We start from the raw sequence: 12,825 nt of genomic DNA, 5'->3' as shown, positions 1-12,825 counted from the left end.
TTCTCTCTCTTATCTATCTCTTCATCACCCTTCATCTTCCTCATATCCCACTACTGTGCCACTGATGGTGTTTCATTTTTCCCCCGGTGGTTGGACTAAATGAAAACAAAATAGATGAAAGAATAGATATGAACCAACAAAATCTTAATATCAAAACATTAAACCACAAAATCGAGAAAAGAACAACTGTTTGGTTGGCTTCACTAGGTTTCATGGCTGGATTCACATTTGGATTTCATGTGGGATTTCACAATGAGGTTTGTCGTGAGTTGGGGCTCATTGGGTTTTGCAGCGGTGGTGGCAGCGGAGATCACAGTCGTTGGGTTTTATGACCGGTTGCGATTGAGATCATAGTTGGGTTCCTACCAATATTTCTACACTATGAATAAAGATAAAGAAATTTTTACACTATGAATATTTGAAATTAATTAAGATTAGCTAAATTCATCTAAATAACAATATGCATAAAGATAAAGAAAATTAAGGAAGGAAATAAAAGAAAAAATTAAGGGAAAATTTTTTGTTTGAGAATTTTAACAAACACTCGTGTATGCAAAGTAAATTGAGATTAAATCAATGAAAAAATTGTTCGGGTTTAATTTTATTGGAGTTCCTATCACGTAATCGCTACACATTTATATTTAATAAAGATTATATTATCATAAACCTACCATATTGTCTTAACTTTAATTTCTTAAGTGAAGAGAGCTAAATCTCTTGATTAAACTATCAATCCTTTGGATTAGCATAATCAAACAATTTGCATTAAGACAAAGTGTTTATTGATGCTCAACTATCCCTACACATAAAAATTATTGGGTGTTCTATCCAATTCGCAACTTAATGGAATTTTTCTATTACAATTGAATGAAAAATCATGCAAACAGGTGCAATCCAAAAACACATATTAGGCATAAAAGAGAAACAATTACAATGTTTTATTGAATAAAAAAAAAGTAGCTATTACATGGAAGAAGAAACAATTACATTAAACTCTAAGAGAAGATTAGTTCATGACAATAAAAAAACATGAGATATACATCACATAAATGTCCTAAAATGACACAAAAATTAAAGAATACATGATAATTATCGGTCATCCAAAATTAACTTAGGATAAGAAAAAGTAACATATTAAAATTTTATAGGAACGAAAATGATATATTTTAGTCTATTTTTTTTTAATGCTTGAAATAACTCTCAACATTTGTTGTCAGTCATAAAAAACTTTGACATGGATTTGATGGAGTGACCTATGGTTCCTGTTGAAAAAGTGGGGCCTTGATATGGATTTGGTGGAGTTGTCTACGGTTTGTCTAGAAGATATTTTTTTTTCTTTTATTTTATTTTGAATAATAAAAATTTGTTAATTTAAAATTAATTATAATTTCAAATTGCATGTAATAGAAGCCTTGAATTTAATAATGCAAGACTTTTTGTTGTTTACTTAACACACGTGTAATGAAAGGATTGATTTAATTAATGGTTAAATTTGAAGACTCATTATTAAACCAAATTTTATTACCTTTATTGTAAACTATTAATGTTTTTTATAAAAATATTAATATTTACTTAAAATAAAATTTTCATTAATTTAAGCAATTCTATAAGTTAAACTAAGAAAATAAAATCTTTCTTATTTTAGTATTTGGCACAAGAATAAATTACATTTCTTTGTAGATTATTTAAGTTATCGTATGAATTATTTTTTAAGAATATTATATTGAAGTGAGTATTTTTATGATTGCTTAAATTTGGCACTTAAAATTATTTAAAAAGTAAAATGGAAATTAAAATTATGCTGCTCCTATTATTTAAGCTGACAACTTGTAAAGAAAATAAAAAATATGATACTAATTTTTATGATAAAAAAATGGAGGACCTTGACATGGATTTGATGGAGTAGTCTATGGTTCAAGTTGACATGGATTTGATGGAGTAGTCTATGGTTCAAGTTGGAAAAGTGGGGACCTTGATATGGATTTGGTGGAGTGGCCAGCGGTTTCTCTAGGAGAAAACCTTGTTTTCATTTCTTTTATTTTGAATAATAAAAATTTGATAGTTTAAAATTAATTATGGGTTCAAATTGCAAGTAATAGAATATTTGAATTTTATAATGCCAGACTTTTTGTTATATACTCAACACAGGTGTAACAAAAGAACTGATTTAAATAATAGTTAAAATTTGAAGACGAATTAAACTAAATTTAATTACCTTTGATGTAAATTACTCAAAGATTAAAAAAATTATTAATATTTTCTTAAGATAAATTTTTCATTGATTTAAGTAATTATATACGGTAAATTAAAATAAAAATTGTTTCTTATTTTAGTATTTGGCACAAGAATAAATTATATTTCTCTATAGATTGTTTAAGTTATTGTATGAATTTGTTTTTTTTTTAGAATATTAAATTGAACGTGAGTATTTTTATGATATTTTAAATTTGACACTTGCAATTATTTAAAAAGTGAAATGGAAATTAAAATTATGTTTCTCCTCTTATTTAAGTTGATATCTTGTAAAAAATACAAAATACAATACCGATTTTTTTAGAAAAAAAGTTAATATTCTTTTTCACACTTCTTTTTATATAACTAAGTAATTTTTATATGATAAAGAAAATAATATTCAAATTTAAATACAATTAGAAATACATGATACAACAACCTTTCCAATTGATGACAATTAAATTTAGTCTTTTTTCATATATAAGAGAATATTGTTTTGTGAATTGAAAAGTTGATCAAAATTAAATAGCTAGATTGGAACGAGATAATCTTTTTTTTATCTAGATTTTTTTAAACTGAATTGGTCTTTAAAGTACACCCTTTTTCTATAATTGATTTATTAACCAATTATATTTTTTTTCCTTGCTTGACTTAACTCGCAATAATTGTTGTCAATGACCGAACTTGATATGAAGGTAATGGAGTGACTATGTTTAAAGTTGAAGAAGTCAGACCATAACATGGCTGGACTTTGTGGAGTGTCCAAAGGTTCAAGATCAACAAATGGAAAACCTTGAGATGGACTTGATGGTGTGAGCTTTGGTTTAGAAGACAAATTTTCTTTTACATTATTTTTAGTTTGAATATTGAAAATTTGATAATTTAATATTAATTATGGGTTGGAATATCATGAAATAGAAGACTTGATTTTTTTTTAAATGTTGGACTTTTACTGTTTTCGTAACAAAAGTTTAACGAAAGGATTGACTAAATAATAGTTAAAATTCAAAGTTTAATGATACCAAATTTTCATTTAAGTAGTTCTATAGGGTAAATTAAAATAAAGTGATTCTTATTTATTTTTGTAAAAAAAAAAAAAGCTGTACCAAAAAGAATGTTATTTATTTTAGTATTGAGCACAAGAATAAATCATATTTCTTTGTTATTAATTTTTTTATGAATTTAGTGTCCATAGGAATTTTAAAAAAAGAGATAGATACAGTAAATGCATAAATTTTTCGTATTCTAAGAATTAATTCGGGAGAATTGGATAATTAAGTCGATAATTTAAAAAAGCCAGCGTAAAAAAAGAAGTGAATTAAAATGTTAAAAAAATATTTTAGTATTAGTCACAATAATAAAAAAACGTAAAAAAATAATGAAAGTGAAAAAAAGGCTTAAAATATAATTGTCGTCTTTTTTTAATATGTTATTTTAGTTTTTTATTTTTTAATTGAAATATTTTATCTCTTATTTTTAAAAAATCTTGTAATTTTAGTCTTTTTATTTTTTAATTGAGAAATTTTTAAAAAATATGTCATTTTATTCCATTTGATCAAATTCTTGTTTTTAATTAGAATATTTTGTCCTTTAAAAGTTATTTTGAAGAAACCAAGAAATACAATAAATTTTATTGATTTTAATAAAATAATTATTTCCTATTCTAAGAATTAAGTCGGAGAATTGGATAATAAAGTCAATAATTAAAAAAAGAAACGTCAAAAAAAAAAAAAAAGAAAGACACTTTCATCAGTATAAAGGAAACCGTTCTAAGAAGTGAATTAAAATATTAAAAAAGTATTTTAGTATTTGGCACAATAATAAAAAAGGTAAAAAATAATGAAAGTGAAGAAAAAAAAACAGGCAGGGCAGCAGTATAAATAATAGAAGTTTGATGATTTATATGCAGAACCAACAACTACACTTGTTTTCTGTATTTGCGTTGCATGATCATGAATTCCTCCTCCATTTATATTCTTGTCTTTGTCCAGCTTTGGTTGTTGAGCTTACCATGCAGAGAGAGTGTGTGCATCCCAAGTGAGCGTGAGACACTTTTCAAGTTTAAGAATAATCTCATAGATCCTTCCAATAGGCTTTGGTCTTGGAATCCTAATAATACCAACTGTTGCCACTGGTATGGAGTCCTCTGCCACAACCTTACTTCCCATCTTCTTCAGCTTCACCTCCACACTACACCTCCTGCTTCTTTCGATGATTGGGAAGCTTTTAGGAGATGGAGCTTTGGTGGAGAGATAAGTCCTTGTTTGGCTGATTTAAAGCATTTAAATTACTTGGACTTGAGCGGCAATACATATCTTGGAGAAGGTATGTCAATTCCTTCTTTCCTTGGGACAATGACTTCCTTGACTCACCTCAACCTCTCTCTTACTGGATTCTATGGGAAGATTCCTCCTCAGATTGGGAATCTCTCAAATTTGGTGTATCTTGACCTGAGTTCTGTTGTTGCCAACGGAACAGTACCCTCTCAGATCGGGAATCTCTCTAAGCTTCGATATCTTGACTTGGCCTACGTGGATTTTGAAGGTATGGCAATTCCTTCTTTCCTTTGTGCAATGACCTCTCTTGACTCACCTCGACCTCTCTTATGCTGGATTCATGGGGAAGATTCCATCTCAGATTGGGAATCTCTCCAATTTGGTCTACCTTCACCTCGGAAGCTGGTTCGAGGAGCCTCTGTTAGCTGAAAATGTAGAATGGGTATCAAGTATGTGGAAGCTTGAATATCTTGATTTGAGTAATGCAAACCTATCCAAAGCATTTCATTGGCTACACACTCTCCAATCTCTTCCTTCTTTGACCCACCTATCTTTGTCAGGATGCAAACTCCCTCACTATAATGAACCATCCTTGCTCAACTTCTCATCTCTGCAAACTCTCCATCTTTCCTTCACTAGTTATTCCCCTGCCATTTCTTTTGTCCCCAAGTGGATATTCAAATTGAAGAATCTTGTTTCTCTTCAATTATCAGATAATTATGAAATCCAAGGTCCGATTCCTTGTGGTATTCGAAACCTCACACATCTTCAAAATCTTGACTTGTCTTTCAATTCATTTTCATCTTCTATAACTAATTGCTTATACGGTCTTCATCGTCTCAAGTTCCTCAATCTAGGGGACAACAACTTGCATGGGACTATTTCTGATGCCCTGGGAAATTTGACTTCTCTTGTTGAACTTGATTTATCAGGTAATCAACTTGAAGGAACCATTCCAACTTCTTTGGGTAATCTCTGCAACTTAAGGGTGATAGATTTATCATATCTCAAACTCAACCAACAGGTTAATGAACTTTTAGAAATTCTTGCTCCTTGTATTTCCCATGGACTCACAACACTTGCAGTTCAGAGTTCACGACTTTCAGGCAATCTGACAGATCATATTGGGGCATTTAAAAATATTGAGCTGCTAGATTTTTTCAACAACTCAATTGGTGGTGCTCTTCCTAGATCATTTGGAAAACTTTCATCATTAAGATATCTCGATCTCTCTATGAATAAATTCAGTGGAAATCCATTTGCAAGTCTTCGATCACTCTCTAAATTGTTATCTCTTCATATTGACGGCAATCTTTTTCACGGAGTTGTCAAGGAAGATGATCTTGCAAATCTTACAAGCTTGACGGAGATTCATGCATCAGGAAACAATTTCACTTTAAAAGTGGGTCCCAATTGGATTCCTAATTTTCAACTTACCTATTTGGAAGTGACATCATGGCAGTTAGGTCCCAGCTTTCCATTGTGGATTCAGTCACAAAACCAACTTCATTATGTTGGACTATCTAACACGGGGATTTTCGATTCTATTCCCACACAGATGTGGGAAGCACTTTCTCAGGTTTTGTATTTAAACCTCTCTCGTAATCATATCCATGGTGAGATTGGGACTACATTAAAGAATCCAATATCTATCCCAACTATTGATCTAAGCTCAAATCACTTGTGTGGTAAATTACCCTATCTTTCAAGTGATGTGCTTCAGTTAGATCTTTCAAGCAATTCACTCTCTGAATCCATGAATGACTTTTTATGTAACGATCAGGACAAGCCAATGCAATTACAATTTCTGAATCTTGCATCAAATAATTTGTCAGGAGAGATACCTGATTGCTGGATGAATTGGACATCTCTTGTGGATGTAAATTTACAAAGCAACCATTTTGTTGGGAACTTACCCCAATCCATGGGTTCCTTGGCAGACCTGCAGTCTTTACAAATTCGTAACAACACACTCTCAGGGATATTTCCAACCAGTGTGAAGAAGAATAACCAATTGATATCCTTGGACCTTGGGGAAAATAATCTTTCAGGAACTATTCCAACATGGGTTGGAGAAAAGCTCTTAAATGTGAAAATCCTCCGCCTTCGATCAAACAGATTTGGCGGCCACATTCCAAATGAAATATGTCAGATGAGTCATCTTCAGGTTTTAGACCTTGCACAAAACAATCTGTCTGGCAATATACCGAGCTGTTTCAGTAACTTGAGTGCCATGACACTAAAGAACCAAAGTACAGATCCTCGTATCTATTCTCAAGGACATTATGGTACGTTTTACTCTTCGATGGAAAGTTTAGTTATTGTGCTACTATGGCTGAAAGGAAGAGAAGATGAGTACCGAAACATTCTGGGTTTGGTAACAAGCATTGATCTGTCAAGTAACAAATTATTAGGAGAAATACCTCGAGAAATCACAAGTCTAAATGGATTGAACTTTTTGAACTTATCCCACAACCAAGTGATTGGTCATATTCCACAAGGCATTGGTAATATGGGATCTTTACAGTCCGTTGATTTTTCGAGGAATCAACTTTCTGGTGAAATCCCTCCAACCATTGCAAATTTGAGCTTTCTGAGCATGCTAGACTTGTCTTACAATCATTTGAAGGGAAATATTCCAACAGGAACTCAATTGCAAACTTTTGATGCCTCCAGCTTCATCGGCAACAATCTATGTGGTCCACCACTGCCCATAAACTGCAGCTCCAATGGGAAAACCCATAGTTATGAAGGAAGTCATGGGCATGGAGTGAATTGGTTTTTTGTCAGTATGACAATTGGATTTATTGTGGGATTCTGGATAGTGATTGCTCCTTTGCTGATTTGTAGATCATGGCGGTATGCCTATTTTCATTTCCTTGATCATGTGTGGTTCAAACTTCAATCTTTTCGCTTAGGTAGTATCACTGTTTAGTGTTGCTTAGAATACTCCGAAGTTTTATCATTGTATTGGCAGGTTGATCAATTTGTAGTCATTGCTATCTTCTTTTTTTTTTTTCAAATTTGAGAGCCTTATTTAAATTCTGTTTTTGGATGTAAAGAGGGAGAGTAGCTGAACGTAAAGAGGGGAAGGATAGGAGGTGTGGGGAAATGGAACTAAGGATAACCAAGTAATTTCAAATGCTTTGGTAGTCTCAATGGCATTTTTTGTAGTGACAATAGTAGCCCATATATATATAAATGATTATATGTGTGATACAACAAAATCCAGGAGGATAGATAAAACAACCCATACCAACTATACAAATTACAAGTTAATTATTATTTTTACATATTTTGATGCACAATAAATAGCACCAACACAACAATGTTATATTTACTAATATATTTTTTGATATTAACTATTTTAATATAATTAATACTGTTATTTGAACAACATAGACATTATCTTCATTTTTTTTTCCTTCACCGTCTTCACCCATCTCCCTTTGTTACTAAAAAATGTAACAATTACAGTAAAAGTTAATTTCTTATGAAACATGCTTCATTTAGCTTATTTTAAAAATTAATGTGATAACATTTTTAATAGATGAAAATAAAGAAGAGTAATTATTTTAAAAAGAATTATATAAACATACACTTATTAGTATTGGATATGATGACTTTACACTCCATATAAAACAAATTCAATAAACGATACCTGAATCTTTTGTTCATAAATTTAGGGACATGAAAGGTGCATAGATTTTTCTAGTAGTGTCACAGTCCTACTATTGTACGTATCCCACTTTTTCTCTTTTTCAGAATGATAGATACCACCACGCATATTGTTTCTGGTTCTATACTCCTTTCAGGACAGATTCCTCCATGAACAGTGGTATTTGGCTAAAGAGTGTTGTGTAGGTACGTATAAAAAAAACAATTCGACACGCAAATTTCCAAACAGAGCACTAAAATGGCAAATATTACATACCTGGATATAACTAAATTTGGGTTTATACAACTGACTAATAAGATTTTAAAAAACAGTTTGCCATTGCAATTTCTACTTGATCATGATTTACTAAACATTTTCTTTGAGGAGTCTTTGTAATTGCAACATGACAATAATTAATTATGACTGTATCAATTATATTTGTCCATAGTATTTTCCAATACAAAAATCACGAGAAAACTATAACAACAACTGTGGTGGGTGAATGCATGCAAGTGATGCAACACAAACCTTGGGGTGGGGTCGATCCAATTCAGATGGCTATGACTAGGAGGGATGATCTAGGCCCAAAATGTTTGAACTTTGAATCTACATTTGGGCATATATATGTGTACTCTGCCAATACAAAACAATTATTTTATATTTTTATCATTTAATATTCAGTCTCTCTTTTACACTATTAATACATAGACCTTGAGTGAGTTTATCAGATGTGCATCAAGCATTTTTTTTTCTGTGGCTGTGCAAGATCTTTTACAGTTGCTGATGTGTGTAATTATAACCACCGCCATGATTGGTATGAGCCTCTGTCTAATCTTAAAGTAAAGCTTTTCTGCCTTTGATGAGTGTTAAATTGACTCAATATAATTGTTGTAGTTATAAACAATTGTACTTCATTATAAAGAGTTTTTATCTGCAATTTAAATAACACGTTTAATCATAAAGTAATAGTATATACTTACTCCGAACAATGGTGAAAATAAAACTAACAATGATCGACATGGTAGTTATCGGACTAATTCAATAATATGAATAACACAACAATTGATTCTGGGGGAAATAAAATAAAGTGAATAAACTTGTGTAAAAGACAGATACACTTTTACAAAGGGGATCTAAATTGTTTTACAAAACATGAAACCATATTCGACTTAGTTGGAATTATGGTTAGAGTAACATGCAAGTAACTTTGTTACTTTGATTTTGATGTTACTCCACACCGGAAAAATGATATAGTAACATAACAAGCATAATTAATTAGATTTCTTTATTTTACACAAAGAATCAAATTTTAATTTTCTTTATGATATCAACAGTTTAATCCATTTGATTCAACAGACAATACGTGAGCTGTTAGAATCAAGAATTTAAAATTAATTTTATTCATTGAAAAATCATTGAACCCTAATCAATAAGGTTTAATCGTTAGTGGAAGCAGAGAATGGAGAATGGAGACACATGAGATGATGCAAGGAACAAAAGTTTATGCAAGTGCTATCAACCGACATGTTAGATTGATGGGCTTGTCCACTGGGCCACTCATGTTGGGGGTAGATGTCATAAAGATTTCGTACAACTCTTTCATCACACAGTAAATTGAATCTGCTGTCAATTCTGTTCTCACTATCAGATTAAATTGAAACACTGCTCTAACGAGGCACATATCATGTTAATAAATTTAGTATTTTTAATGAAAAATTCAAATAAAATATTTCAATAAATAATATACATGCACTTACACATATAAAAATGTTATTTGTAATAAATTTATTAATATTTATAATAATTATCTTAAAAATTATAAAAAAAATATTTTTACTTGGTTAATTAAGAATATCATCAATAATAAATATAAAAATTGTAAATTATAGGATAATATATATGTGTGGAGACAATACTTATAAAGTTATTGACTTTTTATTTATTTTATTTTAAATTATAGGGACAGTTTGTATTCACATATATTATATTATGACAAGTTAATGAAAAGCTTGTGGGGTAATTGTCTCCGCACTATATAGTAACAGTGTGTTAACTAAAAACTCTTTTTTTTCTCTGTAAATCGAAAGAAACTCAATTTTTTTAAGTGAAATTAAAAATTGTAAATATATAATCATAAATAAGAAATTCATTTAAAAACGTCAAAATACTAAAATTATATATAGCGCCGTTATTTAACAACGATTTGACAATCGATGATTCCTAAGGATATACTGAAACCAGCGACAAACAACTGAGGCAAACCACGTGAAATTAAGGAATATAATTCTCGAAGAATTAAGGAATTTCTGCTATGTAGCAGTAGTAATTAACTAGTTTTTTTATGTATAAAAGTAGTAATTAACTAGTAGTTAAGAAGTGGTTTTGTGAGAGTTTTTGTATTAATATAAAATAAAATTGTATTAGAAAAATTAAATAAATAATGCTGTACATTCATACTGCATGGTCAATAATTTCAATCTTTTTGCTCATGTAGTATCACTTTTTAGTGTTGCTTAGAATAAACCAATGTTTTATCATTGTATTGGCAGATTGATCAATTTGTAGTCATTGCTATCTTCTTTTTTTTCTTCAAATTTGAGAGCCTTATTTAAGTAGTTTTTTGTCACATGGTAATCCAAAGCTAGTTCCATTTGCCAAAAGAGGTTCAAATAAAAATCGTCTGCTCTCAAATAGAAGAGTTTTCTTGTACACCACAAAATGTTGGTACATGATTAGAGTGTGATCTTTGAGGGCAGAAAGTGATAAAAGTTAAATGCCACATAAATCCTCGATTCGGTTTGGATTGACTTTCATGTACATGCTACTAAGAAATAAAAAAAATTACTAAATGTTTTATATCAAAATATATAAGAGATATATGATACAAAATAGTTTGTAGTAATAGTACTTTAACTTGTATTTTGAAAGACTTCTCTATATAAACAGCATTATATAAGGTTCACTTCCATTATTTTTGGAAATGTCTATTTTTTTCACCTAACGGAAAGGAAAACATCATGGAGGGAATGTTCTGTAAAAACAATTTGTTCTTCATATCCTTATTTTGAAACAAATCTTTTAAAATTTGAAGTGGTGGTTAAAAATTTTTCAATTTGATTTTTCCTTGCATATACCACATTTGTGTTAAGCAAAATTTAGATTCCCATATAGCATCTCCAATTCGCCAAGTACCTATAAACAAATGTAGAATGATTTAGATTTATTTCTTAATTATTGTTAAAATCTAATTGAAAAACATAAAATTATTTGTAAATTTAATATCCTGAATTGAAAAACATAAAAACACACCTACACAACCACACCAACTATTTTTTTTTTCAAAACTATCCCCACCTCAATTTAGTGATATAATTTTAGTTGTCTTTGTGTGTGTGAGATGTATTGTTAATATTTATAGCATCCTTCCTCATAAAATTCAGGGATGTAAAATAATTTGGTTTGCCTTTCATGTTTGTGTGCGTGATGTAATGTTAATGTTTACAACCAAGCTAAAAGTACAAAAAAATAATTTTTATCTAAAGGTTTTCTGATAATAAATATAATGTGTGAAATTAGCCATAATCAAATTCTACTTTTTCTTTAATTTCCTTTTCATATACAGAGCCATATATAACATGAAACTGAATTTGTCCGTTTTCACACTGGACTAACAGCGCCAAGAATGAGAATGAACATAATTTTCAGCAATTAATTAACTTTGATCTGTAGACTCTAGGTTAGTATTAAAAACAAAAATAAATCTCCAAAAGGTTTTGCAATAATATCTATTGTGAGTCTGTCAGAGATTTAGTACACTCAAGAGTATAAATATTTTTTACACTATCAACTAACAATCTCTTCCCGATATAAGATGCACTATTCTTAGCTGTGGCCGTTTCATCTGTCCCCTGCTTTCTACCATTCTGGGAACTTCCATCAACTGAATGTAAAATCATAAGTTGTTATATGACAACTAACAAGACTGATAGATCATTCATTGCATAGGAAATGGAAACATAACACTGTAGTGTAGTGTTCTTTAAGAAAAAGGAAGGCTTAATTAGAAATTGAACGTACCAGAACACTGTGAGAGATTATCAGGTGTTTTGCAAAGAGAAGGGAGACCAACAGCAATTGTCATGTTAATCTTTAAGCCAAGGTCAGGATCATCCCTGTCTTTGAGAATAAGGCAGACACACTTATTGTTGGTCTTCATGGCTTGTGTGAGACCACTGCAACAATCTGCTGTGGGTGCTTTCGCGTCAGCACCCAAATATGGCAGACACGTTGCAACACCTGTCAGGGATTCTGCACATCTCTGTTTGTCTTTAGCTGAATCTCCCATTGCATGACTAACCAATACCAATGTTATTGCTAACACTAGCAAGTGTGGTAGACAAGCATTTGAATCCATTTCTCAATCTTGATGAATGAATGAGTGGAGATAGATTATATTATAGTCTATAGAAAAAGTTGTAGGTAGAAATTGTTAGGTTGTGGTGCTACATGTAAAATATTGGTTTTTTTGTTTTAATTTATTAGAAGGTTCTGTAGTGTGTTATGTTTTAGAAAACATGGGAATTGGGAAGGAAACTAGTAGATGAAAATAAATTCTGTGCTTTCACTGTGAGTTCAATGAAGAAGACCAGTTTGTTGACT

General features: G+C 30.6%; 2 protein-coding genes and 1 pseudogene across 2 annotated transcripts; all 3 read left to right on the top strand.

Annotated features, from left to right (window-relative positions):
- Positions 1-12,825, top strand: part of LOC100776461 (O-glucosyltransferase rumi homolog) — an 82,903-nt pseudogene that overhangs the window by 8,859 nt on the left and 61,219 nt on the right.
- Positions 4,179-4,937, top strand: LOC106796543 (receptor-like protein 35). Its single transcript, XM_014768872.2, has one exon. It carries the CDS (start codon positions 4,179-4,181, stop codon positions 4,935-4,937), a length of 759 nt encoding a protein of 252 aa, XP_014624358.1.
- Positions 4,981-7,617, top strand: LOC100820283 (receptor-like protein EIX2). The gene is made up of 2 exons (XM_041010588.1): positions 4,981-5,058; positions 6,642-7,617. The coding sequence occupies exon 2, from the start codon at positions 6,661-6,663 to the stop codon at positions 7,441-7,443; it is 783 nt and encodes a 260-aa protein (XP_040866522.1). The 5' UTR covers positions 4,981-5,058; positions 6,642-6,660; the 3' UTR covers positions 7,444-7,617.

This window comes from Glycine max, chromosome 16, assembly GCF_000004515.6.
Source record: "Glycine max cultivar Williams 82 chromosome 16, Glycine_max_v4.0, whole genome shotgun sequence".
In the NCBI taxonomy this organism is placed as follows: domain Eukaryota; kingdom Viridiplantae; phylum Streptophyta; class Magnoliopsida; order Fabales; family Fabaceae; genus Glycine; species Glycine max.
Note: the sequence above shows the minus strand (reverse complement) of the source record. Positions and strands in the feature narration are given on the sequence as shown.

Excerpts from the sequence above, each read along its gene's own strand:
- LOC106796543 (XM_014768872.2), top strand. The coding sequence starts at position 4,179 with ATGATCATGAATTCCTCCTCCATTTATATTCTTGTCTTTGTCCAGCTT.
- LOC100820283 (XM_041010588.1), top strand. The coding sequence starts at position 6,661 with ATGAGTCATCTTCAGGTTTTAGACCTTGCACAAAACAATCTGTCTGGC.